The sequence below is a fragment of the Zonotrichia albicollis genome, chromosome 22, assembly GCF_047830755.1.
Source record: "Zonotrichia albicollis isolate bZonAlb1 chromosome 22, bZonAlb1.hap1, whole genome shotgun sequence".
In the NCBI taxonomy this organism is placed as follows: domain Eukaryota; kingdom Metazoa; phylum Chordata; class Aves; order Passeriformes; family Passerellidae; genus Zonotrichia; species Zonotrichia albicollis.
In genome coordinates this window covers 2,823,416-2,842,724 of record NC_133840.1, presented here as the reverse complement: position 1 = coordinate 2,842,724, position 19,309 = coordinate 2,823,416, and the positions used below count along the sequence as shown (strand labels likewise).

The 19,309-nt window shown below is 46.5% G+C and overlaps 1 protein-coding gene across 1 annotated transcript in view; it reads left to right on the top strand.

Moving 5' to 3' along the window:
* The window catches only part of YPEL2 (yippee like 2), a 36,530-nt gene that overhangs the window by 2,085 nt on the left and 15,136 nt on the right, over positions 1-19,309 (top strand). The window contains exon 2 of the mRNA XM_074557053.1: positions 10,600-10,913. Within this exon, the coding sequence (XP_074413154.1) occupies positions 10,797-10,913 (117 nt within the window). The 5' untranslated portion in view covers positions 10,600-10,796. The remainder of the gene's footprint in view (positions 1-10,599; positions 10,914-19,309) is intronic.

The window sequence follows — 19,309 nt, the reverse complement described above, 5'->3', positions numbered from 1 at the left end:
TTTGCTTGTTTGTGGAAGAAGAGGCACCAATAAAGCCAGGCTTTCATTGGGCTTTGGTCATTAACAGGCAGAGCTTAAGGAGACTCTTCATTAGAGGTCGGCTGTGGGGTGCTGGAGCACAGGGATCACAGAGTGGAGTCAGGAATGAGGAAATTGAGGGTTCAGTTCCCTGTTCAGGCTGTTCTGAAGCTGCTCAGGATGTCCAGGATGCAGCAGGGTTGTTCATTGCTTGGAAACCAGGACACACAGCTGTCTTTTCCCACTCCTTGATGGAGAGCTGTGGGTTGGTCCTTCAGGGTGTTCCCTCTTTTCTGTGCCTGTTTGTTTGCAGGTCTTGTCTTTCAGATCCCATCACAGTAACTGATGGCTGAGGACAGGTTTGCTTTTCCTTCCAGTCCATGCAAGAGAGGGACTATTCTGACCCCAGGATTTTTCATTTCTTTGGTACAGATCCTCAGCTGCTAAATCAGTGTCTGTTGGCTGTGTGGGAATGTGGATTTCTTACAGTTTGTCTTTTTGGGGAGAACAAAACCACAGTTTTGTGGGAGTGCTGTGCCCTGGAGCTGAATCCTGTTCCCTGTACCCCCATTGATCCCTGCTCCTCATCTCCCTGGATTTTGGCAGTGGGTTATTTCTCACTCTGCTTTCTGCCATGTCATTTTTGCCTTTTTGTCCCCGTTTGTCAGCCTCTGTGGCTGTCCTGCTGCACATAAACTGAGTGTGGCTGATTCTTCTCCTCCTCTGCCACCTTTTACTGGACAGCCACATCTTCCTGGGAGCTTTTCCACCTTTTCCAGCCTCTGCTGTGGGGTGTGCTGGCCATGGGGAGCAGCTCCATCCCCGGAAGCCTCGCTGGACTGGCCAAGCCACTTAAGGCTGCAGGAAATAACATAATTAATGAGACTTAGTTCTCCCACATCTTGTACCTGACAATCTCAAGTCACTTGACAATGCTAATTAAAGCTAATCACGCTCCTCTGTTTTTAGTAAATAGCTATTATCCCTGCTTCACTCTTGCTTTAACAAATGATAGTGCCAGGCTCTGTGAGTCACTGGGAATGCAGGCTGGTGGAGCTGCCTTCCGGTCTCCTCACCAACAGCTCCATCTGGAGATTGGTTTTTTACACCTGCTCAGGTGGAGGGATGTTAAAATGTGAGATGCTTTGCTAACTCACAAAAATATATCACTTTTACTCTCCTTTTTTTTTTTTTTTTTCACTGCTGTCGTGACTTGTACAAAACAGAACTCCCGCACTGGAGCAAAGGCTCCTAAAAGTTCCAAAAGCTGAGGATGCTTTGAATTTGCCCTTCAGAGGAGTTTTTGATGTGCTGTCACTTCTCCTGTTTCACGTTGGCACCAGGAGGACAGAACGTGGCGTGGTGTGACCTGAGCATTGCACGGCCCCAGCCATGGAGCTCCAGAGGAAACCTCTGAGGTTTCACTGATGAAATACGGCTGGGGCAAGATGTTGCTAAAAACAGACTGCCAGCATTGCAAACAAAAATAAAAGATGGGGTTAATCATTAACTGTGGGGAAATAAGAAATGTTGAGGAGAGTCCCAGGAACTCCCAGCTCAGACGTGCGTCAGTTCTGTCACAGACCGAGCCAGGTGAGTCAGTGCTGCACCTGCCTTGGCAGGCTGAGAGGATATCCAGGAGGAACTAATGACAGAACCTGGCAGGCTAACAGCTGACTTGACCTTCTTAAACTAGATTCAGTTATAGAATGTCTGCCACGGGAAGATTCAGGTTCTAAATGCTCACCTGGCTTTGCCCCCTTGACACACTAAAGGGGAGTGAGAGGGGTTGTGGCTGAACAACACAGAGCTTGGCCCTTGTTAATGCAGGAACTGTTGCATTTCAAGTGTTTCTGGCAGAGGTGGGTCAGAATTCGTCATTTTATCCTCAGCTTTACTCAGAACAGAATCAGATGTAGCAGGGTAGAAAATAAAGCTGCTGCCTGTCTTGTGGCAGATGAGCTGCTGGGTTAAAGAGTTCCTGGGAAGAACAGGTGGGGTTTGTGGGCAGTGAAAACTTGGGAATTTGGCAAAGAGAGCTTGTAGTAGTGACTCATGACAGGCAGCTCTAGCAGACCCTTCTTTAATGTCTCTGAGGATATTGGAGTGATCCTTGCAGCAGATAAATGTTCTCGCTGTGTTCCCTGCCTTTATCAGGAGAAATGGATGATCCGTCCTGCAGACCCAGGTAATTGAATCCTGCTCATACCTACGTGTGCCAGAGAGGGAGATAATAAAGTGATCTGAGGAACACCACAGAAAATGCAGTGATAGGAGATTTATTTGGACAGCCAGACTGTTTTGCAATTAAAGCAAATCAAGCTGAGAAGTGGGGATGATGAAAAGCGTTTCCATTTTGTCAGTAAACGATCAGTTGGCTGGGAAGAGCTTTTCCCCTCTGCCTTTAGTTCATGTTGGTGCTGGAATAGCAGGGCAAGGGTCTTGTTTCATTTTGTGGAGCTCTGTGTGAGTGTGAATGTGGCAGAATTCTTGTCTGGGGCTCCAGGTGTGCCCTTCACCTTGAGTGTGGCTTTGTCCAGCACAGGGGTGGCCCTGAAACTGAGGAGCTGCAGCTCGGCTGATTCAGCTGCAGCACTCTTACCCCTTCCTGGGCCTGCCGGGGCTTTGCAAAATGTACAGGAGGAAATGGAATCACTTGTGTGTTAAATTAGCCCAGGCTGCAGCTTTTATTTGTGGCACGAGTGGGATTTGCCGGTGGGAGCGGAGGAAGCACCGCCTGCTTTCGGCATCGAGATTTCTGCAGGAGATTTCTCCTGCTCGGTACCTCTGGAGTGGCCTGTGCTGGAGCTGGGCCCTGGCTCTGGTGCAAGGAGCTGGAGGTGGGCATTTCACAGCTGTAATCTCGCCCTGCTGCTCCTTATCAGCAGCACAGGCTCTTCTGCATTGCAAAGATATCGCTGCCAGGCAACTGGGGAGAGTGGGAAGGGAATTCAGGCAGAGGTGTCAGTCACTGCTTGGAGAGCCTGGATCCTGCAGTCCCTGCTCCTGTGGTTTCAGAGGCAGGCCTGGAAAAAGTAATAAATTATAATCTTTTAATAATACCTTTAAATAAAAAAAGGTTTAAAGAATCCTTCTGTAATAAACCATTGAGCCAGGTGGTGTCTGTCCTAGCCTGTGCCCTGCCTTTTGGAGATGAAATTGGAAAGGAAAGGCTTTGATTAAAATATCCAGGATTGTTTCCTTTCCCTGCCTTCCCAGTGCTGTCTGATGGTGCTCTGGGTTGTGGGGAGGGATGAGTGAGCAGTTCTGACACTGAATGCTCCAAGCCCAGCCTTAGGCTGTAAAGAAATCAGAAAATTCTCATTGTGCCCTGCTCTCTGTAGTCAGGAGCCAGAAAGAAGCACCTCTGCATGATCTTGAGTGAGTTATTTTAACCTGTTCTTTCCCTTCCCAGTTGGCTGAGGGCTGTAATTCACACAAGGATTCCTGCTTGGAATGCAGGAGCCTTTTGGACTTGCTTCTTGCATCTGAGAACCTGAAAATGCGCTGGTGTGGGTTATTAAAATAGGTGAAACTTTTAAATTTGATTTTATCTCCAAATTGACAGAACCTAAAATAAGGATTTTAAAATGTTTTTTAATGTCAGTAAGTTTATTGGGTTTTTACTGGGTTAAAGTGATGAATCTACACAAAATTCCAACAAAAGTGAGTTTTAAAATTTGCTCCTTGTTCCTTTTCAGTTTCACCTCATTTCCCTGTGCTTTGCAGGTGACCTTTAGAGGAATCCTGCCCATCAGAGACACCAGGGGGGTTTGCTGTGGGGTGCTGTACATCCATTTCTGACCACAACAATTGTGCTAGAGCCACAGTGATGATCTCAAAGAGGAGGAGAAGCCACCAAAGGCCAGCTTTGGGAGGTGATTGGCAGCAGCAGCGTGGCGGGGCTGGCTGTGGAATGTGGAGCAGGGCAGGTGCAGCAGGGCTGGCATCGTGCCCGTCCCGGCTTCCCTGGGGCTGGGATTGCCTCCTGCTCGCTGCAGCTCCTCCCGAGGCCCTCTAGTGGCTCCCTGGGACGGGTCTGGGATGTTCTGTGCCAGCAGCATCACCTCCATCCATCCATCATCCATCCCTCCATCCATCCATCATCCATCCATCCATCCATCCATCCATCCCTCCATCCATCCCTCCATCCATCCCTCCATCCATCCCTCCATCCATCCCTCCATCCATCCCTCCATCCCCTTTTCCCCAGCACCATGCAGCGCTTCCTCACGGTGATGAGGAGATCTCACTTGCTAGGAGACACCCAGAAGAGAAGAAGGGGTTAATTATTATTATTATTAGTGTTGTAATGATGTCAATGCAGTTGATAAAAGTGCAGAGGGTTCCTGCTGGCTGTTTTCCACATTTTCTCGTGTTCTTCTCCTGCTTGCAGGGTTTGGAGGATGAGCTGAGGTGTTAAAGGACGCTCAGGGGTTAATTATTATTATTATTATTATTTGTGTTGTAATGATGTCAGTGCAGCTGATAAAAGTGCAGAGGGTTCCTGCTGGCTGTTTTCCACATTTTCTCGTGTTCTTTGCCTGCTTGCAGGGTTTGGAGGATGAGCTGAGGTGTTAAAGGACACTCAGGGGTTAATTATTATTATTATTATTATTATTAGTGTTGTAATGATGTCAGTGCAGCTGATAAAAGTGCAGAGAGTTCCAGCTGGCTGTTTTCCACATTTTCTCGTGTTCTTCTCCTGCTTGCAGGGTTTGGAGGATGAGCTGAGGTGTTAAAGGACACTCAGGGGTTAATTATTATTATTATTATTATTATTATTTGTGTTGTAATGATGTCAATGCAGCTGATAAAAGTGCAGAGGGTTCCTGCTGGCTGTTTTCCACATTTTCTCGTGTTCTTCTCCTGCCTGCAGGGTTTGGAGGATGAGCTGAGGTGTTAAAGGACACTCAGGGGTTTATTATTATTATTATTATTATTATTATTATTATTATTATTATTATTATTATTATTATTATTATTATTATTATTATTATTATTAGTGTTGTAATGATGTCAGTGCAGCTGATAAAAGTGCAGAGGGTTCCTGCTGGCTGTTTTCCACATTTTCTCGTGTTCTTCTCCTGCTTGCAGGGTTTGGAGGATGAGCTGAGGTGTTAAAGGACGCTCAGGGATCGGTGCTGAGCTCTTTGCAGGGTTTGAAACTGGTGCATTTCAGACTTGCTGCTGAAGGAGGGAGTGAAGCACATTGTGCTCACCCATCTGCTGTTTCAGCTCCTCTCTTGGCTTCCCCTTGTGTTGTTCCCTGGTTGAATTCAGGCTGTTCACCCTTCCTCAAGGTACATCCCACCCTCCCTGCCGCCTTCAGAGGCTCTGCTGCAGCTTTCCCAGAGCTGTGGCTCTCCACAACTGCCCCAAACCAGGATATTCTGTCACCTTCAGAGTATGAAATGCTCCTTTAGCAGTGCCAGGTGTGTCTGAGTGTCCCACACCTGCCTCTGATAACTCCTGATCATAGGGAAGCAGAGCAGGGCATCAAACCCCAGCTCCAATTAGAGCCCAGCCTTCCTCCAAGCTGCACTAAGGAATATTAAAGCAGTTTTTGTCAAGAAAACCCTGGTAAGTGGCTGTATTTACCTTGAGAGTTTTCCTAAAATCTTCCTCAGAGCCTGGAGCAACCCAGTTTAGGCACAGCAAACTCCAAACCCAATTCCTCTGTGCTCTCCTTGCTCTGGGAATCAGCACATCTCAAACTCTTTCTGTATTAATGAGAGACCCACCAAAGGAGAAAGGTTGGGTTTCCAAATACCTGGATCGTTTCAGAGCTGCTGCAAGCAGCTTTCTGTAGCATTTGCTGTATTCTAGTAAGTATTTCACAGGCTGAAGTTGATCTTAAAATTGAATAAATCATTAAAAAAACCTCTCAGCCCAAACAAACCTGTTGTTTGTCCTGCCACAATGAACATTTGCATCTGAGCTGCATTGCAAATGGATTTTATTGAAATCAGGCTTGTGTGTGATGGTTTTGTTCCCTGGCATATGGACTTGTGCTCACAGTGGCCTTGTCTGGCAAGTGCTTGGCACAGAATTCCTCCTTTTTTTGTGTTTCCTGAATTGCTGAGAGCTTTGTGTGGGATACCCACAGGTGGAGGGTGGATTCTGAACCAAAATTTGGCCAAATGGCAAAAAGTGTGTGGTGGTTTTTCCATCAGGAAGCTGATACCTGCCCAGAGCTCAGCAGGACAGCCCAGCACACCCAGGGCAGGCAAACAAAACATTCAGCTGATTTTCCCACTGATAACCCACAATAAATGATGTTGCGAGTTTGTTTTTTTTTTTTCTTTAGAATCCTTTCCTTTTGTCTAAACCAACTTCCTGACTTGGTGGGCATTAATTAATAGGCACAAATTCCTCTTCCATTGAATGGAGTGAGTGCATCCCAGAGATAAATTTCTCTTGAATGAGAAAAGAACAATAATGGATGATGTTGGTGGTGACAGATCCTCATCTCTCTGACAGTGCTGGGCACGATGATAAAGTGAACAAACCTTCTTTTGTTCTTTTTTAAAGTGAGTGCAACGATTCCACTGCTGCCCACTGCCTGTGGTGCTGATGAACGTGAGCTCATCATTCTGAAAACCAGAGGCACAGCCCAAATTCATCCCGTGCCTTTGTTCTGCAGCAGCACAAATGCACTGTTAGCTGGTAATTGTCTCCTAATTCAAATGGAGTTGGCATTAGGACATGAAAAATCCACGGGGTTGGGTTTTGCATTGCTGGGAGCCACTGAATACATTTCAAAATTGTATTTAAGACAGAAATTGGTGCCTATAAGCGGCTGGCTGTGCTTGTAGAATGTCAGAATGCGTTTCCTGTAGGTTTTACCTCCTCTCCCACACTGGTGGGGACACAGCTCTTGGTAGACAATGCTCATGTGGTCACACTGTGTCAAAGTGGTGTCTTGGTAAATTATAGCTGAGCTTATCTGAAGTTTTTATTCAAGGCATTTTCTTAACAAGGCTTCCCACCAAGATCTTGGCTCACCAATCTTTATTCTCTGCCCTGCCTGGAGCAGAGATGGAGTTTGCTTTCTCAGCACAGCCCCGAGACAGGAATTGCAGTTCCTCCGATACCATCTCGCCTGAACATTTTCTTTTTTTGGTCTGCTTTTAAAAGGTCAAATGTTTTTTTTGCTGATGTTCAATGTGTTATGAGGTCAAATAAATGAATGCTCATGAGCTGCTTTTGCAGAAAGCTGTGTGCAGCAGATAATTGCTGTGTGTGTGCTCATTGCTGTGTCAGATAAATGCAGCTGTAGGATTTCCTGCTTTATTCATTGTTCTGGAGCATTGATGCTGAGCAGGTCTGGACAGAGGGGTCAGCAAGCAGCAAATTAAAGGATTGCTGGGATATTGTTCTGGTTGGGGTTTATTTATCTCTCTCTGGGGGTGCCTGGGGATTACCTTGTGCAGCTGATGGGGAAGGGAGGGTTTGGCAGGGCAGGATGGAGGTGGTCAAAGTGGTGATGGATTATTGCACTGGAGTGGAGGGGAGAGGGGGCTGCATTTCATTGCAGATCAAGCCTGAGGTTTAGACACAATCTGGATTCTCATTCAGGAATCAGCTGAAGTGTTGCCAGTCCTTCCTTGTGTTTTCCCCCAGCTTTTCCAAGGGAATCTGTCTCCAGCTGCATTTGGCCCCAGGAAGGGCAGATTTGTTCCCCTGCTTCCCTGGAGCCTCACAGATTGCAGGTTCTGGGATAAAACACATCAGCTGCTCAATCAGGGCCCTGGAATCTGGGGATGGTTTTGTGGCAGCTGAAAATGAGGATTCTGCTTTGGTTTACATCTGGTTTCTGCCCTGTTGCTAATTTAGGCTGCAGTCCTTGAGCACGTCTCACCTTGGATGGGAAAACAATGCTGACTAATGCAGAACTCAGTTCTGACAAAATTCTGGTGCACACAGAGAACTGGGGCAGGATACAGGTGAAGACTGATTTATTTTCCTGATTTATCTTCCTGATTTATCTTCCTTCTCTGATGGGTGTAAAAGACAAATCCTGCTGAAATCCAGAGCTGCAGCTGGGGAGCAAACAGTGCCCAGTCCTTATCAACTGGTCAGGTAAATCCCTGGCAAAATTTCATTTGGACTGAAGAGGAGAGGGTGAGCTCCTCTCAAGCTGGGAAATGAACCTTTCTGTGTCAGAGGGGTCCTGCTCGGCTGTGGCTGTAACTTTAATTGGAAAAGGTTAATCTGATTAGTTGGTATTTGCAGAAAGCTTTAGGAGTGAGCAGTGCTGTGGAAGTGCTGACTGCTATGATCATGATGGATGTGCTTTATCAGCAGCTTGCCTGATGAGCAAGATGCTTTTTTCCCTATTTGGCTGTGAGGGAGCTGCCTCCTGGAGAGCAGAAGAAAAATATTTCAGAAAAAAAAAAAAAAAAAGAAGAAAAATGGGTATCCTGTTGTTTTACATGATTCTGGCTCCTGTTGAGCTCTGTGTGTGGTCAGGTCCCGCTGGTACCAGGCAGAGGGAATATTTCCATGAGCAGGGAGTGACAGGACAAGGGAATGGCTTCACACTGGTAGAGAGGAGCTTTGGGGTGGGATCACCCAAAAATCCTTCCCTGTGAGGGTGGGGAGGCCTGGCACAGGCTGCTCCATCCCTGGAGGTGTCCAGGCCAGGCTGGACAGAGCTCTGGACACCCTGGGACAGCGTCCATGGCTTGGACACCTTAAATCTGCTTTATCAACCATGACAAGGCTTGGGGGAAGTGTTGGATGCCTGAGATGTTATTCCTTGTTTTCTTTATTTTGGGGGTGAACTTTGTGGGTCAAACATGGAACAACACCAAGTGCAGGCTCAGAGGCTGAGCAGAATCACATGGAAAGGAAAATCCTCCTGGGAGGAGCAGCCAGAGTTCATGATTAATTTGCAGAGCGTGCGTGCACGCCATGGATCCGGCAGGGAGGGAGGGAGGGGAGCTGCTGCTGCTTCCTTTGTGCTTCTCCATCCTCAAAAGCAACGCTTGTAGCTCTAAGACTTTTATAGGTGTGGGATCTGAAAACTCCATTTCTGCCAACAAAAAGAGACCCAGACTTGAGCTGCCTTGCAGGTGCTGTCAGATGATGTTGGAGTGTAAAATGGTGTTTCCATCCTGAATAGGGTTTTGAAATGTCTCTTGCTATCAGGAGTAGGCTTCAGAGGCTGTGCCTTGCTTTGGCTGCTGTCAGATGTTCAGATAAAAAAAAATAAAATACTGGAGTGCAGTTTATAGAGTAGCTTCTACCTTCAGAGCTTGCAGGGAGTTCTAAAGGAAAGTATAATGAAGGAATCCTGCATTTCCCATGGGGAAAGTAGGGCAGAATGGAGAGAAAAACTGGTTTGGTGACTCATGGCCTTAGAAAACCCAGGTCCAGCTCTCATTTTTTCCCATGGGGTGTCACAGCAGTGAGTCAGGCCGGGGACAGGGGCTGGCTCTGCTCCCCACTTTGTCCCAGGCTGGGTGGGAGTCACCTCCCCTCCTCTGCAGGAGCCACAAGTGCTGGAAGAATTGGTGGAGATAACAGCAGGGAGGTGTGAGGGCACCAGCATGAGAATAAAGATCTGTGCTGCTCATCTAATCCCTGGGCATCACTCCTGTCTCCTAAATCCAGCCCTAAATCCTGGGACCAGGCTGGGTGGGAATTACTCCTCTGCAAGCATTTCCAGAGAGAGCCACAAGTGCTGGAAGAATGGTGCAGAAAACAGGAGAAGGGAGGTGTGAGGGCACCAGCATGAGAATAAAGAGCTGTGCTGCTCATCTGATCCTTGAGCATCATTTCTGTCTGCTGCTCCTGGGACCAGGCTGGGTGGGAATCACCTCCATTCCTCTGCAGGCACTTCCAGAGCCACCAGTGCTGGAAGAGTGGTGCAGATAACAGCAGGGAGGTGTGAGGGCAGCCAGCAAATGAATAAAGATCTGTGCTGCTCATCTAATCCCTGGGCATCACTCCTGTCTCCTAAATCCAGCCCTAAACCCTGGGACCAGGCTGGGTGAGAATCACCTCCATTCCTCTGCAGGCACTTCCAGAGCCACAAGGGCTGGAAGAATTGGTGGAGATAACAGCAGGGAAGTGTGAGGGCAGTCAGGAAGTGAGTAAAGATCTGTGCTGCTGATCTGATCCCTGGGCATCACTCCTGTCTGCTGCTCCTAAATCCTGGGACCAGGCTATGTGGGAATCACCTCCATTCCTCTGCAGGCACTTCCAGAGCCATGAAATGCTGGAAGAATGGGTGCAAATAACAGCAGGGAGGTGTGAGGGCAGCCAGCATGAGAATAAAGATCTGTGCTGCTGATCTAATCCCTGAGCATCACTCCTATCTCCTAAATCCAGCCCTAAACCCTGGGACCAGGCTGGGTGGGAATCACCTCCACTCCTTGCAGGCACTTCCAGAGCCACCAGTGCTGGAAGAGTGGTGCAGATAACAGCAGCAGGGAGGTGTGAGGGCACCAGCAAATGAATAAAGCTCTCTGGTACTGATTTAATCCTCAGGCATCACTCCTGTCTCCTAAATCCAGCCCTAAATCCCGCTGTGGGCTGCAAGCTGAGTGTTGTGTCTGCTTTCCACCCCAGGTTTCTGTGCAATCCCCTGCTTCTGGTGCCCGAACCCCTTCGTCTGGAGCATCAGCAGCGTGTGGAGCCCGCCCCACACAGCCCGTCCCCGCCGAACCACGGCCTTTACCTGCGTGTTCCGCTGTTTCCCGTGCGACCCCTCCTGCGGGAGCGCCTCCTGGGCCACCCCCGACTTCAGCCAGCGCTCCGTGGCTCCAATGGTGAAGATGACGAGGTCCAAGACTTTCCAGGCATATCTGCCTTCCTGCCACAGGACCTACAGCTGCATCCACTGCAGGGCCCACCTGGCCAACCACGATGAGCTCATCTCCAAGGTAGGGGCTCCCCGGAGCAGACGGTGCCCTCACGTTGTGTCAGCGCATTTTACAGCAAGGCACAATTCTTCCCAAGAGTGTTTCTGAGATTCACGTTCTCTAAACCTTTCTTATCTAAAAATAATTTTTATCTCATTTGCTGTGCCTGTGTTTGTGCAAAAGTAGAATGCAGTATGGAGTGATGGTGTTTTGGTTCCTTGGTTCAGAGCCAAGTGTGTAGCCCCACATTTCTCTTCACAGAGAAAAGCAAGGTACAATTCTTCCCAAGAATATTTCTTGATTCACACTCTCTGAACCTCAGAGAAAAGAAAAACAATTATTATTTGCTGTGCCTGTTTGTGCAGAACTAGAATGCAGTATGGAGGTTATTTACCCACAGATGGGGTTTTGGTTCCTTGGTTCAGAGCCAAGTGTGTAGGTCCACGTTTCTCTTCACAGAAGAAACCAAGGCACAATTCTTCCCAAAGATATTTCTGGGTTGCACATTCTCTGAACCTCAGAGAAAGAAAAAACAATTATTATTTGCTGTGCCTGTTTGTGCAGAACTAGAATGCAATATGGAGATTGGTTACCCAGACTGAGGGTGGTTTGGTTCCTTGGTTCAGAGCCAAGTGTGTAGCCTCACGTTTCTCTTCACAGAGAAAAGCAAGACACAATTCTTCCCAAGAATATTTTTCGGATTCGCGTTTTCTGAACCTCAGAGAAAAGAAAAACAATTATTATTTGCTGCGCCTGTGTTTGTGCAAAACTAGAATGCAATATGGAGATTATTTACCCACAGTGATGGTGTTTTGGTTCCTTAGTTCAGGGCCTGGTGTGTAGCCCCACGTTTCTCTTCACAGAAGAAACCAAGGCACAATTCTTCCCAAGAATATTTCTGGGATTCACATTCTCTGAACCTCAGAGAAAGGAAAAACAATTATTATTTGCTGTGCCTGTGTTTGTGCAAAAGTAGAATTCAATATGGTGATTATTTACCCACAGTGATGGTGTTTTGGTTCCTTAGTTCAGGGCCAAGTGTGTAGCCCCATGTTTCTCTTCACAGAGAAAAGCAAGGCACAATTCTTCCCAAAAATATTTCTGAGATTCTCATTCCCTGAACCTCAGAGAAAGGGAAAAACAATTATTATTTGCTGTGCCTGTGTTTGTGCAGAACTAGAATGCAATATGGAGATTGTTTACCCACAGTGATGATTTTTGGTTCCTTGGCCTGTCAGGGCCAGGTGTGTGTGTGTGTGTGTCAGGACTGTTGGGTTACAATCACAAGATCAGTGTAGTTGTCTGCAGAGTTGAGTGCTTGGCACATTCAGTTTAGATGTAATGTAATAGAATGTAATATAGTATAGAATAATATAATATAATAAAGTAATATAGTATAATGAATAGTATAGAATAATATAGTATAATAAAGTAATTAATTAGCCTTCTGATAAGATGGAGTCAGATGCATCATATCTCCCTGCAAACACTATAACATTGCACATCAGTGGCTCTGTAAATGCTTGGCCTTTCCCAGCTGCCTTTTCCCTTGGAAAATGGGCTCTCATCCCAAAGGATCTGTTTGTGAGCTGTGGTTTTGTGTTAACTGCCTGGGGTCTCCACCACCCTCACGAGTGCACTGATCTCTTCACTGCCATGACCAGGGAATGGCTGCAGCTGGGTCAGGGCAGCTTTAGTTGGTGTCAGGAAAAGGTTTTCAGCTCCAGGGTGGTGGAGCACTGAAAGAGGCTCCCCAGGGTTTGGTCTCAAGCCCAGGATGGGATTTTTGGGGGGTCCTGTGCTGGAGTTGGACTCAGTGATCCTGATCAGACCCTTCCAGCTCTTGAGGGTTGTCAGGATAAGCTGAATTAAAAGCTCTCAGAGCCAGTAAGAGTTTTGATGCAGGCCAGTAAGAGGAGCTTGTTGTGAGGTGGGAAATGAAACCTTCCCTGGCTGTGGTCAGCTGCCTTGGAATAACTGTTCCATGAAGTTTGTTCAGCTTAGAAAATCTGTGCTCAGAAAAAACAGCCCCAGCCAGAGGTTGATGAGCTGGGCTGAGTGGAAATGGTGCTGTGAGCTCTGTGTGTGCAGCTGGAACAGTTCAGCTTCTGGATCACCAGGGGCAGAGGGGCTGTGCCCCTTGGAAAGGGGTTTGAAATGTAGAGAGATGTAAATGCAGCAGCATCTGTGCCCTGGAGGTGAAATTGCTTCACCCTTGGGCCAGCTGGGTGACTCCAGGCTCCTGTGCCCAGCTGGGATGGGGCAGTGACCCCCTGGATTTTTATTTGGTGCCCTGGGTGTTGTGTTGGGACACAGAAAGTGCTTCACTGGCTGAGGAAGGAGGCTTGTTTTACTTGCTGCTTTTACAGTAGATTAAAGTTTGTGCTCTGCTTTTGTTTCTTGGCACAGCTGGTGCCCAGCCAAGGAAAAACAAGGCTGTACATTCCCAGTGCTTTCACCTTTGCTGCTTCCTTCCCCTCCTTGTTCCAGGTCCATGCTCCAGTGCAGCTCTGCAGGTTAAGGAGCTTCCAGCAGGGCAATGCCAGAGCTGCCAACTGCTTGGAATTTGAGCTCCTACTCCAGGAATGCTGACTGCTAAAATATGGACAGGAGAGGGCAAGGAGGGAAGCACAATGTGACTTTTGGAAGTGTTAATTCCAGTGTGCTCCTTCTAAAGGTTCACTCTAGACCAAGGTGTGGATTAATAGTTGGTGGAGCCACCAACAGGTCATGGAATTTGAATGCAAAGGGTTTGGGGTTTCAGGGTTTGTTTCTCAGGGTTGTAAACATGAATAAAAACACATTCTTTGTATAACTGGAAACCTTATAAAAGCAGTTGTGCAATCGTGGCTTGTACAAGTGGTGTTTGACAGAGCAGAAGGGCAGTCCCTGCCTCAAGGGGCTTCCAAATGTGGAGGAACTTTCCCAGGCAAAGTGAAATAGTGGCTTTTTTATCTGTTGGAGCTCAGTTTGGAGGAAGGCTTGGGGAGATGTTTCAGTCCTTTCATCCCAGCCTTACACTCCCATCCCTGAAGCTGTCGGATCTCAATATCTCAGTCCTGAGGTGCCGAGCCACCGAGAGCACCCTTGGGGGGCTCGGGAGTCCTGGAATGTTCCAGAAGTGTCTGGTGGCTGGACTTTAACCCTACACAGGAGACGACAAGGATGAGGGTTTCACCGGGTGAATGGTGAAGGGATTGGTTAATTAGAGAGTGAGACACAGGGTTTAGGATTTATGTACAGGGGGGTTTAGAGGAGTAAGATGGAGGAATTGGGGTGTGTCCTGTCCTCCTTCTTCTTCCTCTTCTCCTCCATCTTCTTTGGCCACGGTGGCATTTTTGGATTGGTTATTACTAAGAGTACACCGAGTTATAACAATAGATGGTATTGGGGAAAAATGATAAATATTGTATACGTCACAATGGGTATAAAGATACGTGGCTGCCCGGGAGAGAGAGACAGTGTGCCCATGGCTGACTGCTGAGCAGATCTTTGTTCGGCTGAAAGAACATCTTTTAGATAAACAATTAATAAACATAAAAACCAGAAAGAAGAACTGAAGCCTCTTCTCGTCCTTCGATACGCGGGCTGCCCCAAGGCCACCCCGGGCCTTCCAGGCCCCTCAAACAGCCGAGATGTCACGGACATGAAGCAGGCACTGCAGTTGCTGTGCTGGTTTCCCACATGGAAACGTGGCAGAGGAGAAGGGAGGAGAACAGGGCTGGAAAAGGGAGTGGGAGACTCTGCAGGAATGGGAGCAGCTGCAGCTCATCCTGAGCCTGGCTGTGCCGTGGATCCAGGCAGCCCAAAGGGAAGCATTCCCAACCAAACAGGCTTTTATGTAACAGCAGGGTGCTGGGCATTTGCCTCCATGGAATGAATTCCTGTGCTCCTTTAGCTCCTCTGGATGCTCCTCACAAGCTGCAGCCCTGGCTGGAGCTGTTGGATCCAACACAGCTGGAGCTGAATCCCAGGATTGTTCTGCTTTCATTCCCTCTCCCAAGTTTCCCCTCTCTGCACCAGTGTTACCTTAACTCTAACTTCAAAATGTCTTGCCAGCCCCAGGTATCCAAAACTCTTAGACAAATCTGCCTTGGCAGGGCAGTTTTTGCTCCTTTCTCTACCTCAGGAAAACCTTGTGCTTTAAAAGGGGTGGAAGGTTTCTCAATAAACCATTGCTATTTAAAGGAAACAATCGATGCTGAGGCTTTTAAGAAAATCCAGAGCTGTTACATGAAGCCAGTTACCAAAATGTTGCTTACTTGGCCTTTTATCTCCTGCAGCCTGAGGGAGAAAGTGGTTTAGTGTGTCTGATTTTGTAACAGGATCTAAATTGTAGGTTGGGCTGTCTGGCCAAGAAAGGCCTTATTGACTTAGGAAATATTAAGGTGATCAGATAAATTGGGTGGAGTGAGTAGTTTTTCCTTTCTGTGTTCCTTTGGTGTCTGGCTTAGCATGAGTGGAGTTTCTTGTTCCCTTGGAGCAATGCATCATTTAAAAGGCTGTGCCAAATTTAGTACATACTCTTGTTTCACTGCTTTTTCCAGTGCTTAAGTGGGCTGAGGCTTTGGGAACTCAACCCTGCCCTGCAACAGATTCCTGTGTGACCTTGAGGAAGTCACTGGATGTCTTTGTTCCTCCTTTTCCCCACCTGAAAAATGCAGCTTGGAGGGTTTTGGAGCAGGTCCTGTCTGCTCCTCCAAATTAGTACAGGCTGTCCCAATCCTCTTTGGTTTTAATGTAAAAACAATATCGCAGTGCCAGGCAACCGTACTTAAAAATCATATTTCAATGCCAAAAAAATAAGTGAAAGGTACTTCTTGTTACAGGCACAACATCCCATGGTTTTTAGAATGTTTGAGAAAAATATATATTCCATCATCAATGTCTCCAGGAAGGAGACACAGGAGTTTTTCTTTTACATCATTTTCTAGTGAGGCCTGAGGGGAACAGCCAAAAAAATTGACATTTAATAAGTAAACTTAAACAAAGTTTAAAACTGGCAGGGGTGATGCTGATTTTTACCTACTCTGAGTTATTCCAGCTCTTTCTGTTGGAATCCACTTGGTGCCCTTAAAGGAGGATGGGAACAAGAGCAGAAAGATGCAGGCCAGAGATGCCACTGAGTGTCTTGGGTGCTGATTTTTTGTGAGCAGTAATTCAGCAGAAATGTCCCTGATTATGGAAATATGTGGAGAATGTCTTGTGGGCGTCCTGCAGTTTCATTTTTTTTCCCCTGAATTAACTGTGATCCAACTGCTCAACATTACTCAGTGATGTATCCTCTGAAGTTAGCCCCAGGCTTGCTGGGGAAAATTTAATGTTTTCCTTTGATGTCTGCATGGAACCTCAGCCGAACATGAATGGGAAATTCTTCAGCACAAAAAGGCTGCAGCTCCTCCAGGCTGAGAATTTAGGAAAAATCCAGAACTCCTGTGTGCCTGGCTTCCCCGTTTGGGGCCGGGTTGTTAATGAGGGAACGCTCGGAAGCTCTTTTTGATCTTCTCAAAGAGCCGGGATTTGGGAGGTGGAGCAGGAAAATTCCCTCCCAATCCTCGTGGCCTCTCTCGTTCCTGGCGGCTTTTTGGTGAAAGGAGCTGCAGGTTTGGGTTTTTGGTAAAAGGAGCAGCAGTTTTTGGTGAAAGGAGCCGCAGTTTTTGGTGAAAGGAGCAGCAGTTTTTGGGTTTTTGGTGAAAGGAGCAGCAGTTTTGGGTTTTTGGTAAAAGGAGCAGCAGTTCTTGGGTTTTTGATGAAAGGAGCAGCAGTTTTGGGTTTTGGTGAAAGGAGCAGCAGTTTTGGGTTTTTGGTGAAAGGAGCAGCAGGTTTTGGGTTTTTGGTGAAAGGAGCAGCAGTTTTTGGGTTTTTTGGGTATTTGGTGAAAGGAGCAGCAGTTTTGGGTTTTTGGTGAAAGGAGCAGCAGTTTTAGCTTTATGGGGTTTTGGTGAAAGGAGCAGCAGTTTTTGGTTTTTTTGGGTTTTTGGTGAAAGGAGCAGCAGTTCTGGGTTTTTTGGTGAAAGGTGCAGAAGGTTTGGGTTTTTGGTAAAAGGAGCAGCAGTTTTGGTTTTTTTGGTGAAAGGAGCAGCAGTTTTTGGGTTTTTTGGGTGTTTGGTGAAAGGAGCAGCAGTTTTGGGTTTTTGGGTTTTTGGTGAAAGGAGCGGCTGTTTTGATTTTTTGGTAAAACGAGCAGCAGTTTTGGGTTTTGGTGAAAGGAGTAACACTTGTTAGTTTTTTTGGTTTTTGGTGAAAGGAGCACCACTTTTTAGTTTTTTGGTGGAAGGAGCAGCAGTTTTGGTTTTTTGGGTTTTTAGTGAAAGGAGCAGCAGTATTTGGGTTTTTGGTTTGGCTGTTTGCTTTTTTTCCTTTTTTTCATGTGGACAAGGCAGTGTTTAATGTTCTTTAGGGCTTTACTTCTCTGATATTTGTAGTTCAGTTCCCTTTGAAGATGTGAAGTTATTTGCTGGGTGGGGGCAGCGTGCACACAAGGCAGAACAATAAATGGGAAATTACAACGAGGTAATCTTTAACCTAATGGAAAAAAAAAAGGCATTTAATAAATGTCCAAAGCATGTCTGATGAAAATCCTGCATTTCCATCACAGGAAAAAACCAGTGTATGAGGTGAGAGGGGTATTCCTTTCTCATGGGTAAAGTTCTTGGATTTCATTACACAGGTTTTATTGTTCTTGCTTTAAAGTAGATTTTGTTCCTTCCCAAATATGAAGTTCCCAGTTCCACAGTAATTGGAATAAAGTTATTTATAACAGTGATGAGCTCTGAAGGGCAGCAGGAGCCATCCCATCATCATCATCATCATCATCCTCACACCTGAGCTCCTCTGGGCCACGGGCCAGTGGCTTTCTCCAGGATTGCAGCAATTCTTTCAGGAAAAGCATTTAGTCTCTATTTGAACACTTCAGGAGGGGAAATTCACTGCTCCCTTTGGTCATTTTTATCCAGTGGTTAATCATCCTTGCTATTAAAAATCAGAGTGTTTGAATTCAGGTTTGTCTGACTTGTGCTTCTTGTCATTGGCCATTATTTTATATCTTTGGCTAATAAAATCCATCTCCAGTCCTGCTCTATTCCTATAAAATATCTGCAGTAACCAAAGTCACTCTTGATCAGTTTTTGGGCAGACTAAACAGATTCATGGTGCAATCTGATTTTTTCCAGTTTCACATCATTTTTGTGGCTCTCTTCTGCATTTTTAGCATTTCAATCTCTTTTTTAGGGATGGAAACAGAGCTGCTCTCATTGTTGCAGCATCAGACTCTGCAGCAGCATCTTCTCAGCTCCCACATTTCATAATTGCATCAGGCTCAGCACTGCACAGAAATCTTGTGTTCATTTATTTGCTGGGAGCTCTTCATGCACCAGATTTATCCATTTTATGCACATTTTCTAGAAGCTGTCCAGCAGCTTTTGGATCCTCCTTTCCAGCTCTTGTTCCCTAATGAATTTGCCACTTCCAGGCATTATTCAGAGCTTGTTCTTAATTGCAAATATTAGAGTTCAAGCAGTGAGTGATAAACAGCAGAGCAGCTCCAGGAAAAGTCATTATGAGATTTTTCAGCTCCCATTTCAGTGCTGTGAACGTGAGGGGGGAAAGCACCTTGTAATTCTTGGCTTCCATGAAGTTTAAAATGAAATGCAGGTCCGGATTTTTTGTTTTATTTAGCCAGGATATTGCTGTTTAACAGAAAAACCCCAAGGTAATTTGTACCTCCTTGCATAATTGTGTTTATGCAGCAATTAACTGCTGTGTGATTTTTTTTTAAAATATTTCATTTTGGTCCAAAAAGAAGGAGGAAAAAGGTAATAAATCACAAGAGTTTAGAATTCCCTGTCAAGGAGGAGGAACAGGGTAAAAATGGATTTTTGTAATCCATCACTTTCTTCATGGAAACAGCTCTCCTTTCATCTGCTGCTTCCTCTGCCTTAGAATTGATGACCTGGGCATAAATAAAATATTGTTCCCATTTATTATCCAGGGAGCTGCCAGGGAGGAAGGACAGTTTGAATCATCAGGGTTTTTGCTGCAAGTGCTGCAAATCCTCAACAGCTGGAGCTGGGAGCTGGTGAGCTCTGAGCCCTTGGACAAGGAGGGAATTCCAGCAGAACCCTGGGCTGCTCCTGGAGGAGCTGCCCTGGCAGTTTCCCTTGCAGGTGTGTGGTTTTAATCTGATTTATCCTCGTTAGGAGCAGCCCAGAGCTGCTGGTTCAATCTGTAATTTAATCACGCAGAACCAGGGGGGCTTTTCCCACCTGCTGCCTTTGGGGAGAGGGCCCTGAGGAGTTTCTGAGGGTAAATTCTGTTTGAGAGCAGCAGGAAATGCTCTCTGAGGGCTCCACAGGGCTTTTCCCACCTGCTGCCTTTGGGGAGAGGGCCCTGAGGAGTTTCTGAGGGTAAATTCTGTT